The following is a 24,461-nucleotide window of genomic DNA, read 5'->3' as shown; positions in this document are numbered from 1 at the left end:
CACAGTTTTCATAGTAGGTGCTCATGGGGTACCTTGTCGAAGGCTTTTTGGAAGTCCAGATATACGATGTCTATAGGGTCACCTTTGTCCAAATGTTCACTTATCCCCTCAAAGAAGTACAGTAGGTTCGTTTGGCATGATCTTCCTTTACAGAAACCATGCTGGCTTGATCTCATCAGTTTCTTTTTAACTATGTGCTCGTTGATATTGACCTTGATCAAAGATTCAACCATCTTCCCCGGAACTGAGGTCAAGCTCACCGGTCTTTAGTTCCCTGAGTCGCCTCTCGATCCTTTTTTGAAGATAGGTGTAACATTCGCTATCCTCTAGTCCTCCGGGATTACCCTTGTTTTCAAAGATATGTTACAAATCTGCTGCAGTAACTCCACTATTTCGTTTCTGAGCTCCTTCAGTATTCTCGGGTGGATTCCGTCTAGGCCCGGAGATTTATCAGTTTTTAATCTATCTATCTGTTTGAGTACGTCTTTGTGGCTTACCTCCATGCAAGATAATTTTTCATCCTGATCCCCCATGAAGATTTTTTCCGGTTCTGGCACATTGGATGTGTCCTCTCTTGTAAAGACCGAGAAGAAATTGTTTAGTCTGTCTGCCACCTCTTCTTCCTCCTTCACCACTCCCTTTTGGTCTCCCTCATCCAGAGGTCCCTCCTCCTCCCTCGCCAGCTGCTTTCCTTTCACATATTGGAAGAATGGTTTAAAGTTTTGTGCTTCCCTGGCTAGTCTCTCTTCATATTCTTTTTTTGCTTTTCTGACCACGCGATGACATTCTTTCTGATGCTTCCTGTGCTCTGTCCAATTTTCCTTGGTTTTATCCTTTTTCCATTTCCGGAATGATTTTTTCTTGTCTCCTATCGTCTTCTTAACTTCATTGGTTATCCACGCCGGGTCTTTTGTTTGATTCTTCTTGCACCCTTTTCTAAATCTGGGTATATACAGGTTTTGCGCCTCGTTTACCTTGTCCTTGAATAAAGACCAGGCTTGCTCCACAGTCTGTGCTTTCCTGGAGCTGTTTCTGAGTTTCTTGCTCACCATTAGTCTCATGGCATCATAGTTCCCTTTCTTAAAGTTAAACGTTGTTGCAATGGTTCTCTTCCCCTTTGGCATTCCTACTTCCACTTTGAATTGGATCATGTTGTGATCACTGTTTCCTAAAGGTCCCACTACTTCCACTTCCTTTGCAGGTCCTGTCAGCCCGTCGAGGATTAGATCCAGAATAGCAGTCCCTCTCGTTGGTTCCTTGACAAGCTGTTCCAGGAACTCCGTTTCCTTTGTACATTTTTAAATTCCAAGAATCCAGTCTATCCTGGGATAGTTGAAATCTCCCATAACTATGGTGTTTGTATTTTTACATTCCCGCCTCAGCTCGGCTCCCAGTTCTGTATCCCTGGCTTCAGTTTGCCCAGGTGGGCGGTAGTACAGACCCATCTTTATCTCAGTTCCATTTCTTCCTGGTATTTTAACCCATAGTGATTCCAGTTGGTCATTTGTTGCTGCTGCGTCCACTCTGGTCGAGTGAATGGTGTCCTTTATGTATAGTGCTATTCCTCCTTCCTTCTGATATGTCCTGTCCCTTTGGTAGAGCTTGTACCCCGGCAGTACTAAGTCCCATTTGTTTTCCTCATTCCACCAGGAAAAAAAACCAGGGGCCACAGATGTTAAGCAATTCTACGACTCTCAAAAATCATAACTTGTCTGGAGAGAGTGCACTTATAGATAGGGTTAGCAGAAGTCCGGATTTCCTTGGATGTGTCCTCCTTTTAGAGGACATGTTCGGGCATCTGGGCGGCTTTTCAAAACCTGGCACTTTTGTCCGGGTTTTGAAAAGCTTCCAGCTAGCAGCGACGTCAGGATGTTATCTGCGCAAACGCTGATGCAACAGAGTGACATCACACCTTCGCCTGCGCAGATGCTCTCCCGAGAAGTGGACAGGCTGAGGGAGGCGGGGCTGGGGGCAGGGCCATGGGTCCAGATTTTAGCTCTGGAAAATCTGGCAACCCTATAGTCATACATGAGGCGTACTTTACTCCTGCTGGCTTATCTCTTCCTCATGTAACAAATATGCTCATGCCCTCTGGCAACTCTTAAAATACAATCCTTTTGGAATCATATCTTTTGCTCTCTAGGTGCCTTATGGGATAGTCTGGTCCGGAGTTCTCCTATGGGAGCTTTGTTTGGTAAAGCTGCTTGTTGTGGGGTCTTTGGGATGGGGTTTGGGATTGTTGTTTCTGAAGGCATGTATGGTGGGCCATAAGTGCGTAATGCAGACTTGGGTACAGGATTCTCCCCCGAGTTTTTGGCATTGGAGAAATCAACCCCATAGGTTGCTACTTTTTGAGGTTTTGGAGGCTCATCTGACTCCTAAATTTTCAAGAATCTTCCTGATGATCTGGGACCCTTAACTCCAATCTTTATCATACAGAGCTAAAAATCTGATTTTGAATTATTTACATTAATATACTGCCTTTTTTTTCCTGTTGTGACATTCCATCTTTAGGGTCTTACTTGGGGGGGGGGGGATGTTGGTATACTTTGTCCTGCTTGGGGGAACTATTTACAATGTTAGCATAATTCCAGGAGTGGGCCCACAAGAACTAGGGCTCTGCTTGTATTTTTAATTTGCACTGTTCGGATATGTTCCTTCAATAAAACAGATTGAAATATAAAAGTCAGTACTCCAGATTCCACTGGTGAGAGACCAGAATCTAAGAACCCAAAATGGGAGTTTGGGAGGAAGAGTGGCAAAAAACCTGGTGCAACAAACTCCGTGAATCCTCCTTTAATTGGTACTCGGTGTGGGTATCTATCCATTATTCTCAACAATTCATCATATTTAATCCATCCATAAAAGTCATCCATAATCACATTGTCTTGTCCCACATAACCATTCCACCACTCCCCCCGAGGTTTGTAATAAACCTCTCCCCCCCCAATTTGTCACAGGTATCTTTTGCAAGTCTGGACTTGCCACAACCTGCAAAACCAACTCTTACCACCACCAAAGATTTCCAATCACGTGGTTTTGCCAATCTCCTTATATATTTATAATCCCTTAAGCCCCTCCCATACCTTATAAATACACCGGGGAATTGTTCTGCAACCTGCACTAAGTCCCTGGATGTCTCCTGAAGCAGGTGCACTGCTTGCTGCAGCTCTGATCTTTGCCCCTGCTTGGATATACTTCCTGCTTCAACAAAATTACCATCCTTTGAACAATAATTCTTGTTTTGATAATCGGAACCCATGGCTTTCTCCAGATGAGCTCTCCTTACTACCTTTTTAAAATTTAACAAGCTCTCCTTTCTATTACCAAAATTTACATAACCTTGTAAATGCCGTGTTTCCCTATTACTTCTTTCCTTACCAATAATATAATATTTACTATCAGTAAAAAATAACTTCAAATCATCTATATCTTTGTTACTATAATTATTTACAGTAAAACACCATCTAGAATATTTAACATTGTTCTTTACCACAATGTTCTTTTCCTTCCTCTGCTTCTTCTTCAGGGAGGGGGGGATGGATATGTGAATAAGCCCTTCACCTTTACTGGTACTTGCTTCCAGCTGCTCAAGGCACTCCAGATCAATACTGGGGCTTAAAATCAACCCCAATTCCTTATCAGTTACAAGATCTTCCATCTAAAATAATAGACAAACCGGGTTTTGTGGTTGATTGTTCAATGTTATCCTATGGCTTTTCGTGTCGAGAAGTGAGAGGTAATACTAGCTCTCACTTCTCTTAAATAAAACAATGACTCATCATTTTTCACAATCCTTATCTTTATTAAACAGGAGGAGGTACAGAAGAACGAGAAGGGGTTACCATGGTTACAGAAAAAGGAGGAGGTTCTTCCCCCCCCTCCCGAAGGAGAAGATTTAGAAAAAGCAGAAGACAATTCTGTAACGTTAAAGTTACCTCTTTAGATAGCTGGAAATATCCAAGCTCTGATACAGCTAAACAATTTTCAGTTACTCTAAAATCAATAACTGATGAATGGCTTAAAGGTAACCCTGGAAAAACACACCCCATATTTTTCTTTGATCAATACAGGGTCCTGGCAGGCTCAGAGGAGCACAAGAGATTAAGTGCCCTAGAGCCAGTAGACCACCAAGAGGCAGTCAAGGAACTAGCCAGCAGAAAGAAGCAGGTTTTAAACCCAGGAGAGTAGGGAAATGGAAGCCCAAAAGTTCCAAGAAGGGAAAGGAGATTAGCAAATCCAAACCCTGACTCACGGACAGTCCAAGAGAAGGAGCCTGGTCAAACCCTGTGATTTTTGCAGGTTGTGACTGAAGGTTGGAATGGGGTATCTGCCATGGTGTCTCAGCCAGAAGGGGAGACAGAGTTCCAAGATGATTACCTGGAGGGGGGTCCAAAGTAGAGAGTTGCATGGGGACAGAAATCCCACCCATCCCCACCAAAATCCCACCTGTCCCCATGTGGAATCCCTCCATCCCCGCCCGTCCCCTCGAGGAATTCCTTCCATCCCCGCCTGTCCCTATAAACTTCAGAAATAGTTATTTCATGTAATTATGCTATTGAATTAAAGGCTCTGGTAGAGACCCATTTACAAATAAGCAAAGACACTTTATTAATTGGGAAGAATACATACTTTGTAAACGGGTTTCTACCAGAGCCTCTAATGTAAATATAAAATAGAAATACTCAGCTAATGAGAGGACCCCCACGCTTTCAGCTGAGGTCTTCCTCTGCAGTTGGCCAGGGGTCCCTTTTGCCAAGCTTGGTAGGCAGCAGTAGCGTCCGAGTCACAGATGCTGGCATCTCAGTGGCTCATGGATGCTGCCAGCGACTGCTGTGCTTGGTGGAGGGGAGTTCTGGCCATCTCTAGAGGAGGTCCTCTGCTGGCGGTGCTTGGGGATCCCCACCAGTCACAGCAAGGGTCAGCAAGTACTTCAACACTGTAGAAATAAAACCAGAAATGCAATTCCTTTTCTTTTGAACACAATACAAAGACATCTGCTATATACATTTCCCAAAGCTAACATATTTTAGTCAATAAATTCCATTTTTTTACCTTTGTTATCTGGAAACTTATTTTTCCATCAAGTTGGTCCCAGTTTATTTTTTCTGCTTTCCCATCTTCTCTAAGTTCTTCTCTTGCTGTCCATTGGTTCCTCCTACCATGGTCCAGCATTTATCCCTTTCTCATCTTTCACACCTGCCCATCAGCCCCATGCCCAACATTTCTCCTTCAATCACCCCTCTCCAGCACCATGCCACATCTCTCCCTCCATTTCCTTCACCACTATGTCCAGCATTACTCCTTCTTGCATCCCTTTCAATCTGTCCCACTGTTCCCTTTCTACCACAACATTTCTCCCTCTTTTTTTTTAACCATGAAATTTTATTGAAAAGTTCTTCAAATACAAAAGAAAAACAGAAATCAGAGTACAAAATGTACAACAATTTGGATAAAGAAATAACAAGTCAAAGTGAACAATATCAAATGTACACCAATCCGAGTATTACATATATCTAATACAGTGGTACCTCAGAATCCGAACTTAATCTGTTCCAGAACCCCGTTCAAATTCCAAAACGTTCGAGTTCCAAAACAATTTTTCCCATTGAAAACAATAGAAACTGCATTTTCAAATAAATATAACAGTAAACACACTAGTTTTGTTTTGTAATGTTTTATTCATAACACTCTCAGATATTAACCAATGATAATGCAGTACAGTACAGTAATTTTCAGTACAGTAATGTAAAGAAACCAGTCTGTGAAAAAGAAAAGCAAGCAAGCTGGACTTATTTTTCAAAGGCTTCTGTGTTGCCAGTCTTGTCCACTGCTTCTTATTGTTTTAGACACTACAGCGTTGAAACTAGAGAACTGAACGCAGGACAACTACTGTTCTCTCAATTCCAGAGCCCTGAAGAAATGATTATCTTAGCATGAAACGTTGGCCATCGTCTAGTTTCAGTGCTGTAGCATTTAAAATAATAAGAAGCAGTGGACAAGACCGGCAACACCGAAGCCTCAGTGAAATAAGTCCAGCTTGTTTTGTAATTTTTTTATTCATAACACTCTCAGATATTAACCAATGATAATACAGTACAGTAGAGTAATTTTCAGTACAGTAATTTAAAGTAACCAATGATTATCAATCATGATGTGGAACCTGGAACATGAGGTAGATTATTGTTAGGAAGGCAAGTCACTTTCCAGATTAGCCTCTTGTGGTTCAGGTGGAGATAGAATGTGAAAGCATGTGTTACCAGGCAGGTTTCTTCATTCTGCTCCTTTTTAGGCTCTTTGACAAAGTACCACTTGTAGAGGGCTTGGGATCACCTGTGTTGGCATTAGGTGCATCAGGTGGTTTTGGTGTCTTCATTCTGCTCCTTTTTAGGCTCTTTGTCAAGGTACCAGTTGTAGAGGGCTTGGGATCACCTTCTGTGTTGGCATCGGGTGGTTCAGATGGTTCTGGTGTCTTCATTCTGCTCCTTTTTAGGCTCTTTGCCAAGGTACCAGTTGTAGAGGGCTTGGGATCACCTTCTGTGTTGGCATCAAGTGGTTCAGATGGTTCTGGTGTCTGTATTCTAGTGGTGTCTTTTGCTGCAAACCAACGTTCCAAAGTGGTTTGATGATGACGACCTTTTTGAACTTTTCTAAAATGTTCAATGATGTTATCATTGAATAAGTTAACACACCTGTTAACAAGGGTTTTATCGGGGTGCCACTTCTCTATGACTACCTGTGTTTTTGACCACATACTGAGCAGATCCTTGATTTCAGCTGTGGGTATGGTACCTGCGTCTCCCTATTCCTCCCCTGAAGAAATTTCGTGGGCTACTTCTTTCTGCTGCTGCTGGTTGAGGTGCTGAAGCTCTTCCGTTGTCAGCTCTGTCTTCTGATCGTCCACTAACTCATTGACATCCTCTTCGCTGACTTCCAAACCCATGGACTTGCCCAGAGATACGATGTCAGGAACAACAGGTGGTTCTTCAAAGCCTTCAATGTTCCTTTCAGCAACACATTCTGGCCAGAGGTTTTTACAAGCAGAGACCAATGTTCTCAAAGACACTTCCCTCCATGCTTTCTCAATGATTCTTAGGCAATGGAGGATATTATAGCAATTGGCTGGCCCAGAACTTCCTCTCCGACATCAGAATTGACGTCGGAGGTGAAGGCTTGTGGGTCTGGCGCTTGTACACGCCTGGCCTGGATCAGGGAGGCAGGAAGAACAAGATTGCAAAGGCAACACAATCGACTCGTGTTGCCTTTGCGATCTATTGATTGATCTCGATCGACCATTTGGGAACCCCTGGTGTAGTGGATGAACAGAAAAAAAGCATGTATTAAATCCTGGAAATGCTCCTTGATATATATATAGGGTTATTTTTAAGAGATCAGACTCCACAGGTGACACTTCAGCTTAACTCCCACCCGCTCACCCCAAAGTGGAGCTTTTTTGGCTCTTCAGCAAACCAGAGACAGGGCATTGCTTTGGTAGGAATTTTCTGTTCTTTTTTTTCCCTCCAGGTGAAAGTACTTTTGCAACCATATTATGCTCAGGTTACAGCTTCTGTCTCTGTGTAGACAGAAAATGTTACCCAGGCAGAGGGAGTGGTTCCTTATGCAAGCTGTCTTCAGCTTGAATCCCTCATAAAGGAAGTAAAGGAATTAGCTAGAGCATAGGAAACAGAGAGAGCACAGTTACTTACCATAACAGTTGTTATCCAGGGACAGAAGGCAGCTATTCTCACGAGTGGATGACGTCATCCAACGGAGCCCGAAGCAGACGCCTCACAAGCAGACTTGCTTGAAGAAACTCAAAGTTTCGAGACGCCCACGCGAGTGCCTTCTCCGCCCCATTCCGGGCGTGTCTCCTCAGTTCAGATAGCTAGCAGAGAAGCCAACCCCGGGAAGGTGGGTGGGATGTGAAAATAGCTGCCTGCTGTCCCTGGATAACAACTGTTATGGTAAGTAACTGTGCTTTATCCCAGGACAAGCAGGCAGGTATTCTCATAAGTGGGTGACCTCCAAGCTAACCAGAATAGGATGGTGGGAGAGTTGGTAACTTAGGAGAATAACTTCCTTAACACAGATTGGCCAAACTGTCCATCCCGTCTGGAGAGGGTATCCAGACAGTAGTGAGAAGTGAAGGTATGAACCGAGGACCAAGTGGCGGCCTTGCAGATTTCCTCAATAGGAGTAGAAGGCTACAGACACCTCCATAGCTCTGACCCTGTGGGCTGTGACTTTACTGTGTAGGGGTAATCCAGCCTGGGCATAGCAGAAAGAGATACAAGCCGCCATCCAGTTGGAGATGGTGCGCTTAGAGATAGGGCGCCCCAACTTGTTCGGGTCAAAGGAGACAAAAAGTTGGGGTACAGTTCTGTGTGGCTTGGTGCGATCCAGATAGAAAGCCAAAGCACGCTTACAGTCCAGAGTGTGAAGGGCCGTTTCTCCAGGGTGAGAATGAAGCTTTGGAAAAAATACTGGAAGAACAATAGATTGGTTGAGGTGGAAATCTGAGACCACTTTAGGAAGGAACTTCGGATGGGTGCAGAGGACCACCTTGTCATGATGGAAAATTGTGAAGGGTGGGTCCACCACCAGTGCTTGCAACTCACTGACTCAATGGGCGGAGGTGAGTGCAACGAGGAACACCACTTTCCAGGTGAGATACTTCAGATGGACCTTGTTCATTGGTTCAAATGGAGGCTTCATCAGATGGGCAAGAACAACGTTGAGGTCCCAAACCGCAGTAGGTGGTTTGAGAGGAGGGTTGACGTTGAAAAGTCCTTTCATGAATCTGGAAATCACCGGGTGCGCAGATAGAGGTTTCCCATCAATGGGGTGGTGGAAGGCAGCAATTGCACTGAGATGGACTCGGATGGATGTAGACTTGAGGCCTGAATCCGCCAGGTGCAGGAGGTAGTCCAATACTGAAGGCAAGGGGGAATCTTGAGGATCCCTATGATGCAAGTTACACCACACCGAGAACCTGGTCCACTTTTGGGCATAGCATTGCCTAGTGGTAGGTTTCTGAGAGGCTTTCAATACTTCCCTCACCGATTGAGAAAGCTGGAGAGGGGCTATGTTGAGAGGAACCAAGCTGTCAGGTGGAGGGACTGCAGGTTGGGATGAAGTAGAGATCCCTGATGCTGTGTAAGCAGCGAGGGAAAAAGAGGCAGTGGATAGGGTTCCCTGCTGCTGAGCTGAAGAAGGAAGGAGTACCAAGGTTGTCTGGGCCACCGAGGAGTGATTAATATCATGGTGGCGCGTTCGGTCTTCAGCTTGACCAGAATCTTCTGAATGAGAGGAAACGCATTTAGAAAGAGATCGCTCCAGTCTAGGAGAAAAGCATCTGCCTCAAAGCAGAGAAGTGTAGATCCTGGAGCAGAATTGAGGCAGCTTGAAATTGTGAGGAGCTGCAAAGAGGTCTATCTGAGGCGTTCCCCCACTGTGTGAAGATTTGATGAATGGGCTGGGAATGGAGAGTCCATTCGTGAGGTTGCAGGAGACGACTCAAGTTGTCCGCCAAGGCATTGTCCGCCCCTTGGATGTAGACCACCGTGAGGAGGGAGTTGTGGCGGATCGCCCAATCCCAGACTTTCAGGGCTTCCTGGCATATGGGGGTGGATCCCATGCCCCCTTGTTTGTTGAGGTAATACATGGCGACTTGGTTGTCTGTCCGGATGAGGACTACTTGGTCACTGAGGAGATGTTGGAAAGTGTTGAGAGCATTGAAGATCGCCCTGAGCTCTAGTAGGTTGATATGGAACTGACGATCTGCACTGGTCCAAAGGCCCTGGGTGCGGAGGCCGTCGTGATGAGCCCCTCAGGCATAGGTTGATGAGTCTGTCGTGAGGACTTTCCCGTGGGGGGGCATGTGGAACAGCAAGCCTCTGGAAAGATTGGAAGAGAGCATCCACCAGCGAAGAGACTGTGTCAGTGCAGGTGTGACCTGGATGTGCTGAGACAGGGGGTCGGTGACCTGCATCCATTGTGATGCCAGGGTCCACTGAGGAATGCGGAGGTGAAGTTTGGCAAAGGGAGTCACCTGTACTGTGGCTTCCATGTGACCCAAGAGGACCATCATCTGTCGCGCCAAGATGGTCTGGCGGGAGGCCACTGACTGGCAGAGATGGAGGAGAGCGTCCTGACGTTGTTGAGGAAGGAACGCTTGGAGTTGGACTGTGTCCAGTGCAGCACCGATGAACTGTAGGTGCTGAGAGGGTTGTAGCTGGGACTTTGGAAAGTTGATTTCGAATCCCAGACTCTGGAGAAACTAGATGGTTTGCTGGGTCGCTCGTAGGGCCCTAGGTGCATGGGGGCCTTGACGAGCCAGTCGTCCAGGTAGGGGAATACCTGTAGCCCCTGGTTCCGGAGGGCTGCTGCTACCACTACTAAGCACTTGGTGAACTCTCTGGGAGAGGAAGCCAGGCCGAAGGGCAGTACTCGGTACTGAAAATGTTGATTTCCCACCCGAAATCTGAGGAATTGTCGGGAGGTTGGATGAATGGGAATGTGAGTGTAGGCCTCCTTTAGATCCAGAGCATAGCCAGTCGTTCTGCTCGAGGAGAGGGTAGAGCGATGCTAGGGTTAGCATGTGGAATTTCTCTCTCACCAAGAATTTGTTGAGGATCCTGAGATCCAGGATCGGTCTCAGATCGCCTGTCTTTTCGGGACAAGGAAGTAACGGGAGTAAAAACCCTTGTTTCGTTGAGCCAGGGGAACTGGCTCGATTGCTCGAAGCCGAAGAAGAGCTTGGGCTTCCTGAAGAAGGAGGGCCTGAGGGTCTGAGAGGAATTGGAAGGATACTCTCTTGGGGGGTGTTCCGGAGGAACGCTTCTGAATGAAGAGAGTATCCTTCTCTGATGATGGAGAGGACCCAATGGTCGCAGGTGATCGACGTCCATTGGTGTAAGAAATGATGGAGACGGACCCCAATGGGGAAGGGGTTGGAGGATGGCAGAGTGACTGAGGCTATGCTCTTTTCGCAGTCAAAAGGGCTGAGGAGCCTTGGGTACTGCAGGTGGTTGGGGCTTCTGCTGTTTGGGAGGAAACTGCCGCTTTGCTGGTTGGTGAGTGGTAGGAGCTTGCTTCGGTTGATATCGCCTCTGGTAGATCTGCATGGGGCGTGTAGGTCGAGAAGGAGCCGGCTTGGGCTTCGGTCGGAGGATGGAGGCAAAGGATTTTTCGTGCTCCAACAGCCTTTTGGTGGTGGCCTCGATGGACTCATCAAAGAGGTAATTTCCAACGCAAGGTACATTGGCTAACCGATCCTGAAGGTTCAGGTCCATGTCCACCGTCCAAAGCCAGGCGAGGCGGCGCATGGCCACCAATTTCGCCGTTAGTCGAGTCGTCACATTGAAGGCATTGTAGGGCGACTGGAGTAGGTGGAGTCGCAGCTGCGACAAGGAAGCGAGGACCTCCTGGAATTCAAAGTGCATTTGAGTGTCCAGGAAAGGCATAAACTTAGGGAGAACGGAAAGGAAGAACTCAAAATAAGCGATGAAATGGAAGTTATAGTTGAGGATTCTGGACGTCGCCATGGTGCTTTGGTAGACATAGCATCCAAATTTATCCATTGTTCTCCCCTCCCACCCCGGGGGTACCGTGGCATACACCTGGGTGGGATGGGACCTCTTCAGGGAGGACTCGAGCAGAAGGGATTGGTGGGACAATTGAGAGTTGTCAAACCCTTTATGGTGGGTAGTCTTGTACCTAGATTCCAATTTGTTCAGAATGACTGGAATGGTACAAGGGGTCTCCAGGTTTTGGATGAAAGTTTGGTCCAAGAGCTTATGGAGAGGAAGCTTGAGGGACTCTGCTGGAGGTAGAGGGAGGTGATGGTCTTGAGATATTCCTTGGAGAATTTTGAGCCCGTGTCCATCTGAATATCCAGGTTCTCCGCCATTTGGTGGAGGAATGTGGAAAAAGAGAGTTGGCCCTACGTCGAGGGGGGCTTGAGGATGATGAGACCGCCTCCTCGTGGAAGAACGGGTCCCTCGTGGACAGGGACCCAGAGGAGGTGAAAGACATCCCCATATCCTCAAAGTCCGAGTGTATCGGCCTCGACGTAGATGGGGGCGACAGCTGAAGGAACGGCTGCTTGCAGCGAGGCGAGTCATGGCTGGATGAGTGCCTCGAAGAATGCCTCGCTCGGTGACGAGAGCCGTGTCTCAAGGACGGCCTCAGGGATCGAGGAGGTTTAGCCTCGGCCGCAGTCGTTGAGGCCCCCAGAGTGGATAGGTCTGGAGGCCGTTGAACGAAGCTGCGAGGGCTGAGGTGAGGAACCTCGATGCACTCGTAAAGGCTCTGATTCAGACCTCGAGTGCGCGGGTTCCAATGGAGGCATGGGCCCCCTGAGTACCAGACCAGACACTTGCAGAGACTCTGCTCCCTGCCGGAAGTGCCCCTCAGACTGAGACATGGAAGGCAGCTCGACCTCGCGGGAGACCGCTGTATGCCCAAGCTGGATTTGTGAGAGAAGCCTCTGCTCCATGCCGCCAATGAGATGAGCAAATCGCTTCTCTAACAAGGTCTGGAGTGAAGCTGGCAAGGAGGTATTCGAATCTGAAACCGGGCCTCCTGCACGGGCTTTGTATTCCCTTGAGGTAGTGTGAGAGTGCTTCGACTTCGAGGTCTTAGGCACTTTTATCACTACCAGGGGGATAGGCTGCTGCGCTATCTGACTTGGAGAGACAGAGGAAGGCATTGCAGCAGGCATGGAGGACAAAGCCGGGCCAAACGAAGCAGGTTTGATGAGGCTCGTGGTGGGAGTCATTGAAGACTTCGGTACTTTGGGTGAAGTCGAGGTAGAGGCGCCTTTGGAAGTTGAGGGCTCCATCGAGGACTCCATGGCGAAATATTGCTTCCACAGGCTGCAGCGATGCTTGAACGCACGTGGCTGGAGTGTTAAGCAAGGCAGGCACGATTTCGGGAGGTGGTGAGGCCCAAGACACCGGAGGCAGCGTCAATGAGGGTCCATAAGGGAAATTGCGCGCTTGCACTCGCAACACTTTTTAAAACCGGTTGTTGGGGGGGTCACGTGATGTGTTGAGCCGAGCAAGACGTGCTCTGCTCGAGCTCCGGGGTCCCGGGTCCTCTTTTGTCCCAACGAGTGCAAATTTTCTTGCGATTTCGCTGTGTCTTGGTGGGAGTAGTTCATGGACCGTTTTGCCCAGCCTGTAAGCCCTGTAATGAGCGGCAAAGTGACCCGGGGAGCGAAGGATCGGGAGGCGCGACTGCACCGCGCTGAACTTAAGATGGCGACCGGGCCACCAGACGCGGGTCCTGAGCTCCCACTGTCGGAGGCGCATATCGCTGCTCTTTCCGCTTCGGTGGTGCGGGCTCTGGATGCCAGGTTTGAGCAGCTGTCGGGTCAACTCTCCTCTTTGGAGTCCCTGGTCACGGAAACAACGCGCCGGACCGGAGAACTGGAAACCAGGGTGGCGCACGTGGAGGAGGCCCACTCTGCTTCGTCGGCAGATCTGACCTCACTTAAAACGCTAATTGCTCGACAGGCAGATAAAATCGAAGACCTCGAGAACCGCTCGAGACGGGATAATCTTCGTCTAATAGGTCTACCTGAGACAGTGTCTGACTCCCGGCTGCACACTACATTGGAATCCTGGCTTCGCACAGCATTACCTCTTCCTGAAGGTATGGGCATCTTGCGGCTGGATCGGGCCCACCGCCTGGGGAGGCGCAGTGAAGACCACACCAGAGCACGGGTCACTATTTTCAAAGTCCATAACTCTGCGCATAAAGTGGAATTGATGAAACAGTACCGTCAAAAGCGCAACCATCTTACCTTTGAAGGAACACAGATTCGTCTTTTCCAGGATTACTCTCCAGCACTGCAGGAGCGAAGGAAGCGGTTTTCTAGAGTCTGCTCCGCTCTCTTTGATCGTCAGCAAAGGTTCCAGCTGCTCTATCCGGCACAATTGCGGATCTGGACTGCTACAGGATGGAAAAGTTACACATCAGCGGACGATGCTCAGGCATATTTGGATTCTTTGCCTGGGGAGGCTGGACCTTCCTCGGTCCCCTGAAACTTTCCTTTCTGTGCTGGTATTTCTGCTACTGAGGTGGTGTCCTGGCGCTGCTTGAGCAAGGACCTTAGATTTTTCCTGGCTGACCAGAGGGCGGGATGCTGAGCGGCTTTCTCCTTTTAGACATGGATTCACAATTGTTCCTTGTTGGCTTGTTGCTTGTTCTATCCTGTGGATCCTTGTTTGAGGGCCAGCTTGATGGTTCTGCATGCACTTGAAGTCCTGTTTATGGGGTCCGGGCTTTTGCCCCTCTGGCCTCTGCTGCTGTTGAATAACCGGGGTATTTCCGGATGGCCCCCTATTGCTGCATAATCTGAACGCTTGGCGATTAGGCGTTGGCCAGGACTTGTGCTGCTTCGGATTGGGTTGATGCAGACTTCACCTGGCGTGGATCCACCTGTGGAGCTGGGTCCGGTGGTTAAATTCGAGACTTTGGCTCTTCGTTCTTTTGAATCGCAGGACTCTCTGGATGAACAATCCTTTATTATGTTCTGTATGGATGCGGTTTGGTCCTGTGTGTTGGGGGTATGGATGGACGATGGGTGTTGGGCTGGGGTTATGGTACGAATGTCTATATTGGATTTGACCTTTTGGGAGTGGATGGTGAAAACAGTGCCATTGAAGGAGTATGTGTGTCTCAGTGGGTGTCTGTAGGGGACTCTCAGGGACTTCTTTCTGTGTACCTTGAGAGACGCATTTCTATTACTGGATGTCTGGTGGCGCTACTTGGGTTGGGTTATGCTTCTGCTTGTTACTTGAGATGTTATATCCATCATATGCTCATGGTTGGTTCTGGATGGGTACAGTGGGATGGTCAGGTGTGAACTATTCCGGGGATTCTTTATGTGGATTGTGATCTGGGCGGGAGGAGTATGGGGATAGAAGGTTTGGGACTGGGGGGACTCGGGGCCCTGTTCACATTTGTGCGTGACTCCTTCTCTCTCCCGCTTTGGAGGTTGGCAGATATAGTCTGCGGAGGGAGGGGGTTGGGAGTTGCTGCACAGGGCCCTTAGACCACTAGTGGGTCATATGAGGGACGGGGTGGGGATGGTGGTGGGGGGGAGGGATAGTGGGGGGGAGGGTGTGCTGGGCTCTCCTCTTGTTCTTACCTCTTCTTCTTTTCTCTTTCTCTTTTTCCTCCTTCTTTCTTCTTCTTCTTCTTTCGTGTTCTTGAAACCTGGTATTTGGCCTTCTGTCCATTGGTGGAAACTCGGGTCTGGATTGAGGAGCTGGGAGCGGGTCGCTGGCTGGGACGGCCTTGCTCTCGGTTTTATTTCTGGTTCTGTACCGGCTCATTATCCTTCTACATTTTCTCATGAAGCCTCTTAGATGTATTTCCTGGAATATAAATGGTGTCACTTCACCTATTAAACGACAAAAAATTTTACGAGCCTTGAACCGTCAGAAGGCTGATTTAGCCTTCTTGCAAGAGACACATCTGTCAGCGGCAGAGCATGCTAAGCTTCAAACTTGGTGGGTCGGTCAGCATTTGGGAGCACCGGCGATCGATCGGAAGGCGGGGGTTCTGATTCTGATTCGGAAGGGGTTACCCTTTGTTATCCAAGAGCAGTGGGCAGACCCGGGGGGTAGGTATATCATTGCTAAGGTGCTTCTTCATCGTCAACCCCTGATTCTTTGTAATGTTTATGCGCCTAACAATTATGAATCTCGATTTTTCTCCTCACTTATTCGTCTTCTTGGCCAACATTCTGATATACCATTACTTGTGGGAGGGGATTTCAATTGTGTTCATGATCCTTTGCTGGATAAGTCGCTCCCGGCTCCTCAGGACCGGATGCAGCCTACGAGGGGTATTTCTTTACTTTGTTCTTCTTTAGATGTTCTTGACGTTTGGCGGACGCTTCATCCAGGTGAGCGTGACTATACTCACATATCTAGGGCTCATGCCTCTTTATCACGGATTGATTACTGGCTGACTTCTAGCTCTTTGTTTTCTCAAATTGAATCGGCTACAATTGGCTCCTTTGACGTCTCTGATCATACCATGCTTTTGTTAACCCTACATTTGGATATCTCTTCCCCGGGCTCCTTCCGTTGGCGATTTCCGCTTCGATTGTACAAGGACCCGAAGTTTCAGGAGTTCTTACTTCAGAAATGGTCTGACTATCAATTCCATAATATTGAACATCGGAATGATTCTACTCTCTTCTGGGAGGCAGCGAAGGCAGTGCTCCGCGGTGAGATCTTGGCTTATTCCAGTCATCAACGTCGGGCTCGAGATAGGGAAATTTTGCAATTGGAACGTAGGGTTGGTGACCTCAGTCGGCTTTACAGTCAATCTCACACTTCTTCATTGCGTTCTCGGCTTTTAGCCACCCAGAGTCAACTTCAGGAGCTGTTGCATGCTAGGGCAGTCAAGTCGCTTGCTTATTATAAGTATCAATTTTTCAGACATGGGAATCAAAGGGGGGCACTCTTGGCTAGGGTGGTCCATCGATCTACGGGTCGTACTCATATCTTACAGCTCCGCTCGGCAAGGGGGGATATGGTCAGGACGGATGCCGAGATTAATGCAGTGTTTTATGATTATTATAGGAAGCTCTATTCTCAACCATCTGATTTAATGGAGGGCTCTATGTATTTGGACGGTATTACCCTTCCGTGTATATCCGCTCAGGCGGTGGCTAACCTCAATACCCCTATTACGGCTGAGGAGGTGTCCGGTGTCATACAGAAGGGTTCTTTACTGAAGGCCCCTGGACCGGATGGTTTCAGGATGGAATTTTATAAACTCCTACACCCTTCGATAGCATCAGTCTTGGCGGATACTTTCACAGCCGCCATTCATCGGGGTGCTCTCCCGGATTCTCTCACTTCTGCTCAAATAATAGTGCTCTTGAAGCCCCAGAAAGATGCTACCCTTTCTTCCTCTTATCGCCCTATTTCGCTGCTGAATGTGGAGGCTAAATTGTTCGCCAAGGTTTTGGCTAACAGGCTGGCCTGTGTTCTCCCTGATTTGATTGCTTCCCCGCAGGTGGGGTTTGTGCAGGGGCGTACTAGTGTGAAAAACATTAGATCCATATTGGCCTCCTTGGAATTTGTGGAAAGAACCAATATATCTTCCCTTTTGGTCAGCTTTGATGCTGAGAAGGCCTTCGATCGGGTCTCTTGGAACTTTTTATTTGAGGTTTTGACTAGGTATGGCATAACGGGTTTTTTTCAGGATGCGGTTCGGGTACTTTATCATTCCCCTACAGCCTTTGTTTGGGCTAATGGACATTGTTCTTCTTCATTCCCCATATGTCGTGGTACGCGTCAGGGCTGTCCTCTTTCCCCATTGCTTTTTGCTCTGTCGTTGGACCCTTTGATTCGGGATATTCAGATTAATAAAACTATTTCCGGTATTCGCATTGGTTCCTCTGAATTTAAAATCTCGGCTTTTGCGGATGACCTCCTGGTTCATATCTCGAACCCCGTTGTCTCTCTGTCCAATTTGATGGCCACTTTTCAGGAATATGGAGATTATTCAGGGTTTAAGCTTAATCTTGACAAATCTTTAGCGTTGGCCACGTCTTCATCAATACGGGACTCTTGGCCTGGGTCCTTTCCCCTTCAATGGGCTTCCTCTTCGTTTCGGTACTTAGGGATAATACTGACACCGTGTACCTCTGGGTTATATCGTGTTAACATCGACTCCCTGTTAAGTTTTTCGGCTGAGTGTTTTGCTCGGTGGGCTCCATATCCTTTGTCCCTGTCGGGCAGGATTCATTTGTTTAATATGGTTCTTTTTCCTAAATGGCTTTATACTTTGCAGTTACTCCCGTTATGGCTTTTGAAACGGGATATTACTAAATTGCATTCTATGCTTTCTCGATTCTGTTGGGGGGGACGGCGTCCGCGGGTGGCGTTGCGTTACCTGTTTGGTGACTGGAAGGGTGGGGGCTTGGGGCTACCGCATTTTCGGTTATACAATGCTGCTTGTTTGATGCGTTATTTGGGTGAGTGGCTTTCGGACCGCCAGGATTTTACTCCGAAACCCTATGAGAAGGAATTTTTTGCCCCTTGGCACATCTTGTCCTTGGTACAGGCCCCTCGCTCTCAATTACCGGTGTCACTTCGGGGAAGTTTGTTGTTGCATTCTCTACGCATCGTCTGGTCTTTTGTGCTGGACTCCTGGAAAGGGACTCCCACGATTACTAGATACTTACCTATTCAGGGAAATCTGCAATTTAGCCCCGGCATGGAGAATGCTAGTTTTCGTGAGATGGCGTCCCGGGATTTTATGTTACTTACCCATGTGCTTCAAGTTGATGGTTCTTTAATGTCTTGGGATGCTTTGGTCCGGTCTGGGGTTTTTGCTGTGGGTGACTTCTTTGCGTTTCGACAACTTCATCATTATATTCATTCTCTCCCCCGAGCTGCGCTAGCATTTCCTATTGAGGACAAATTTACAACACTTTTAGATCCTTATTTGGAAAATGGATTTACGGTTTCTGGCCTTTATAGAGATTTCAGGCGTTGGTTGGGAACGACTGATCGTACCGTATTACAGGATCATTGGTGTCGAGATCTAGGGATAGCTCAGGACACTTTGGATCTTTCTTCCTTGATTGCTAGACTACCAGGAGTGTCTGTCAATGCTGATCTTCGGGAGTGTCAGTTTAGGGTTATACATCGAGGCTATTTCACGAAGAGTCAGTTGTATTATTCAGGTTTTACGGATTCTCCTTTGTGCCCCAAATGTCTCCAGCAACCTCACTCGTTTATTCATGCCTTTTGGTCTTGTGTGAAAATCAAGCGTTTTTGGAGGCAGGTTCTATCTTATGTGGAGCGTGTTTTGGGATTGACGCTTCCCTTTTCGGCAGCCGGTCTCCTGCTGGATAAATATGAGGCCTTTTGTTTACCTGATTCGGGGCAGCGGCAGTTTATGAGACGGGTGGGGGTGCTGGGGAAGAAGGTAATTCTATCTGTTTGGATTGGAGATACTTTGCCCTCTTTTTGGGCTTGGAGGAATCGTTTGCATGCTCTGCTGCTGCTGGAGCGGAAGGATGCGTCTTTCAGTTTACACAGAAAGCGTCTCTTCCTTCGAGTCTGGAATTCTTACCTTTTTTCATTATCTCCGAGGGCTCGAAGTGACATTTTGAATTCTTTGTAATTCTTTCTGAGGCCCGGGCATGTTCCATCTTTGAGGAGGCACCAGGTGTTCTTTCCTTTCTCTTTCTTCTCTTTTCTTTTCTTATCTCTTTTCCTTCTTCTATCCCTGGGGGCATTTACTTCTGTTTTGGCAAGGAGTTCTTGTGTCTGTTTTGGACCAGGGGGTTTTGGGGTGGGGGTGGTTTGGGTGGGACTGTGGGATTTGATGACCTGTACCTGATTATTTTCTCCTGTTATTATGGTTTATCTGTTTGTGGGTTTGACATAGGTTATTTGATAATAAGATATAAATTTTGAAGGAATGATGTTGTATGTAGAGCTTGAAGAAGTGGAGCCTTCAGAGTTCTGGCCCTGCGTATTGCAAACTCTTATTTGTGAATGGCATGTCTTATTCTGTGGGTACCTGTTGTATATGTCTTATCCTTCAATAAAAATTGTTTGAACATAAAACCGGTTGTTGGCCTTGACATAGATCTAAATAGAGCCTCCGCGAGGTCGAAGTCTTGGGGCCGCAGCCGCGTGGCCGGCCTGGACGAGCGGATGGAAGTAAAAAATTTTTTATTTTTTTTTTAAAATATTGAATAATAAAATAATAAAACAACGATTCGATAAAAAAGAACCACAAACGCGGTTAAGAGAAGGCAAAAAGTTGAATACTTGCGCAGAGAATCAAAGACGGACTTCTCGGCTCCGCGGGAAAGTAAGAACTGAGGAGACACGCCCAGAACGGGGCAGAGAAGGCACTCGCAAACACGCGGTGCGGGCGACTCGAAACTTTGAGTTTCTTCAAGCAAGTCTGCTTGTGAGGCGTCCGCATCGGGCTCCGTTGGATGACGTCACCCACTTGTGAGAATACCTGCCTGCTTGTCCTGGGATAATGGGGTAAATGGACAATACTCGGACTGGAAGAGCGTCACCAGTAGGGTGCTGCAAGGCTCGGTGCTTGGACCTGTGCTCTTCAACATCTTTATAAATGATCTGGACATTGGTACGACGAGTGAGGTGATTAAATTTGCAGACGATACGAAGTTATTCAGAGTAGTGAAGACACAGGGGGATTGCGAAGATCTGCAACGTGACATAATCAAGCTTGAGAAATGGGCATCGACATGGCAAATGAGGTTCAACATGGATAAGTGTAAAGTGATGCATGTCGGTAACAAAAATCTCATGCACGAATACAGGATGTCCAGGGTGGTACTTGGAGAGACCTCCCAGGAAAGAGACTTGGGAATTCTGATTGATAAGTCGATGAATCCATACGTGCAATGTGTGGTGTTGGCGAGAAGGGCGAACAGAATGCTAGGAATGATAAAGAAGGGGATCATGAACAGATTGGAGAAGGTTATCATGCCGCTGTACCGGGCTATAGTGCGCCTTCACCTGGAGTACTGCATCCAGCACTGGTTACCATACATGAAGAAGGACACAGTACTACTCGAAAGGGTCCAGAGAACATAAGAATTGCCGCTGCTGGGTCAAACCCGTGGTCCATCGTGCCCAGCAGTCCGCTCATGCGGCAGCCCTCTGGTCAAAGACCAGTGCCCTAACTGAGGCCAGCCCTACCTGCGTTTGTTCTGGTTCAGCAGGAACTTGTCTAATTTTGTCTTGAATCCCTGGAGGGTGTTTTCCCCATGACACACTCCGGAAGAGATTTCCAGTTTTCTACCACTCTCTGGGTGAAGAAGAACTTCCTTATCTTCGTACAGAATCTATCCCCTTTCAATATTAGAGGGTGCCCTCTCGTTCTTCCTACCTTGGAGAGGGTGAACAATCTGTCCTTATTTACTAAGTCTATTCCCTTCAGTACCTTGAATATTTTGATCATGTCCCCTCTCAATCTCCTCTGTTCGAGGGAGAAGAGACACAGTTTCTCTAATATTTCGCTGTACGGCAACTCCTCCAGCCCCTTAACCATTTTAACCGCTCTTCTCTGGACCCTTTCGAGTAGTAGTGTGTCCTTCTTCATGTACGGCGACCAGTGCTGGACGCAGTACTCCAGGTGAGGACACACCATGGCCCGGTACAGCGGCATGATAACCCTCTCTGATCTGTTCATGATCTCCTTCTTTATCATTCCTAGCATTCTGTTCGCCTTTTCCACCGCCGCTGCACATTGCACGAATGGCTTCATCGACTAAAATGGTTAAGGGGCTGGAGGAGTTGCTGTACAGCGAGAGATTGGAGAAACTGGGCCTCTTCTCCCTTGAAAATAGGAGTCTGAGAGGGGACATGATCAAAACATTCAAAATACTGAAGGGAATAAACTGCAAAGCACAGGAAGCAATGATGGGAGGCCCGAATAGGAATGTGCAAATAGGCCTCGATCAGATCCAGAGAGGTCAGAAACTCCCCCGGCTGAACTGCCAGAATCACAGACCGCAGAGTTTCCATGCAGAAGGAAGGCATGTGAAGAGCCCTGTTAACCCCCTTCAAATCCAGGATGGGCCGAAAGGTCCCTTCTTTCTTTGGCACCACAAAGTAAATCGAGTACCAACCTGTGTCCCACTCCTTCGGGGGAACTGGAACCACCGTGCAGAGATCTACCAATCTTTGAAGGGTCTGGCGTAAAGCCTGCTGCTTCCATGCCACCTGCGAGGGAGAAGTGAGAAAATGATCTGGCAAGGACTGGGCGAACTCCAGAGCATAACCATCCCAAATCACCTCCAGAACCCATTGATCGGATGTGATGTCTGTCTGTTTAAGGAGAGACTCCAACTTATGCTCCTCCGTGTTCATCAAGGCTGCACCGCCCTCAACAGACACGGTATGCCACTTAGAGATGGCCGAGACCACCACGTCCACTACGGGCAATTTCAGAGTATCCCTATCCCCTTCAGAAATAGGGTCAGGCGGGCCATGGAGCGCGCAAAACGAAAAGGGGCTTCTGGCACATGCCACTGTGCAAGCATATCATCCTGAATATCCTGATGAATAGGAAAAGAGCGGGAAGCAAAGCGGATCTTCTTCAGCAAGGGGTCCACGGTATGCAGGGGCTCCAACACGGTGTCCTCAAAGTGCAAAACTGAGGAGACCTGAAGAATTAACTCATGAAGCTCTTCCCACTGAAAAATGCACACAGATGCATCTTCGCCAGCTGGGGGGGGGGGGGGGGGTGCTGGAACCCCTCGCTGGCGAAATCCAACCCCCCAAGAGGATCCTGGAATTCTCCCCAAGGGTCCAGGTCCTCATCAATTACATCCTACTCTTCTGGGCAAAAATCCTCATCCCAAGAGACCCTCAGGCGTTTGGATGAGAGAGGAGTAGAGGGGGGCAAACCCGCCGCTATGTGGGGCTGCACCAGGGAAGATGTCGAGGGCATAACCATCCCCCCCCCCCCCCCCGAGACCCCCGGAGTGGACACGGAACCTCCAGCCACCAGCACATAAGATGTACAAAGTGCTAACATAAATGCAGGGGGAAAAATCCCTGGTGGCCCCAAAGGACTCCCTGCCCTAGCAGGGGACCCTGCCATACCTTGCCCCTGTATTTTCAGCAGGGGGAATGTCACCTGAGGTAACTGAGATGAAGGAGGAGGTTCCCGCTGAAACTGGACCTCAAATCACCAAAATCGGAGCTCCTGCGGCCTGCCACATCTGTAAAGCCTGGGACTTTCCTGACGCTGAGGCCAAGGAACCGACCGACGTGAAAAAGGAATCCCCAGCCATTCCAGTGGCAAGGGAATCCTTTTCTCCTTGACCATTGGCAGCTGGGGAACCCTCTGTGTGGGAATTGGGGGAAACCCAGGCTTCCCCGCAATCTGAACACAATTCATACATGCGGCGGGGTGCCATGGCTGCCAGCATCCACTACCGACGAGGCTATCCCACCGCTTCGGCCTGCACAACACTTGCACAGACCGGCTGCGAGTACCTCGTATCTGGAGCACAAGGAGCACTTTTTCCTTTTAAAAGTGCTCATTGTGCTAAAAACCGCCCTAGCTGCAAGAAAATACAGGAAAAAGGCAATTTTAAAGGGAAATTAGCCCTTTAGACTGGCACACCTCAGGATTTTTGGATTTATTTTTTTTTACAGAACAGACTCCACGGCTCTCAAAGCTGGAGGGCTTTCCAACTTGGAGGCCAGGCCGCCAGCTGAGGCATCTCAGCAAAAATATGGGGAGGTGGAGGAAGGTGGGTGGAGGGACCCAGCACGAGACCTCACCGAGTGTGACACACCCAAGGTCGAATGGATCGCAAAACAGGACTCGTCCAATCTCTGTTCAGCACAAAAGGGGTACCAGGAGTCCAAAAACAAAGTTCCAACTGTTCTAAGAGGGGAGACGAATTAGCCTTACCACCTGCTACCAGAGACTGAGGAAGACTGGATTCTTAGGGGGGAAGCTATACTGATATACAATTTTGATCTCAGTCTCCACCTGCTGGTAGCAGTGAGGTATAATACCCATCCATAAAGGAACGATACCGGTCTACCAGGCAATACAGAAGTAGGCAATTACAGGCCAGTAATTACTTCTGGGGTAAGCAAATTAATGGAAACACTTCTAAAACAGAGGATGGTGAACTTTCTGTAATCCTGTGGATAAAAGGACCAGAGGCAACATGGATTCACTAGAGGTAGGTCTTGTCAGACAAATCTGATCAATTTCTTTGACTGGGTAACCAGAGAATTGGGTAGAGGGAGTGCACTAGATATGGTGTATTTAGATTTTAGCAAAGCCTTTGACAATGTACCACACAGACGTCTAATAAATAAACTGAATGTCCTTGGGATGGGTCCCAAAATGATGAGCTGGGTCAGGAACTGGTTGAGTGGAAGACAACAGAGGGTATTGCTCTGAGGAAAGGGATTGTTACCAGTGGTGTGCCTCAAGGTTCTGTTCTTGGGCCTGTTCTTTTTAACATTTTTTATAAATGATATTGCTGCAGGGCTGTCGTGTAAGATTTGCCTCTTTGTGGATAATACCAAAATCTGCAATAGAGTAGCCAACCAGAATGGTGTGAATAGCATGAAGAAAGACCTGGCGAAGCTTGAAGAATAGTCTGAAATTTGGCAGCCAAAACTTAATGCTAAATGCAAGGTCATATATTTGGGCTGCAAAAGCCAAAGGAACGGTAGAGTTTAGGGGGTGAAGAACTTTTGTGCACGACAGAAAAGCAGGACTTGGGTGTGATTGTATGTCATGATCTTAAGGTGGCCAAACAGGTTGAAAAGGTTGACGGCGAAAGCTAGAAGGATGCTAGGGTGCATAGGGAGAGGTATGGCCAGTAGGAAAAAGGAGGTATTGATGCTCCTGTATAAGACCTCATTTAGAATATTGTGTACAAGTCTGGA

At 47.9% G+C, this 24,461-nt stretch overlaps 1 protein-coding gene across 2 annotated transcripts in view; it reads right to left on the bottom strand.

Moving 5' to 3' along the window:
- Positions 1-3,719, bottom strand: part of LOC117354609 (oocyte zinc finger protein XlCOF6-like) — a 45,312-nt gene extending 41,593 nt beyond the window's left edge. For both annotated transcript variants that reach the window (XM_033932402.1, XM_033932404.1), the window contains exon 1: positions 3,494-3,719. In XM_033932402.1, the coding sequence (XP_033788293.1) occupies positions 3,494-3,661 (168 nt within the window). In that variant the 5' untranslated portion in view covers positions 3,662-3,719. The remainder of the gene's footprint in view (positions 1-3,493) is intronic.
- Between the last annotated feature and the right edge of the window lie 20,742 nt (positions 3,720-24,461).

The sequence above is a fragment of the Geotrypetes seraphini genome, chromosome 2, assembly GCF_902459505.1.
Source record: "Geotrypetes seraphini chromosome 2, aGeoSer1.1, whole genome shotgun sequence".
NCBI classification, from domain to species: Eukaryota; Metazoa; Chordata; class Amphibia; order Gymnophiona; family Dermophiidae; genus Geotrypetes; species Geotrypetes seraphini.
Note: the sequence above shows the minus strand (reverse complement) of the source record. Positions and strands in the feature narration are given on the sequence as shown.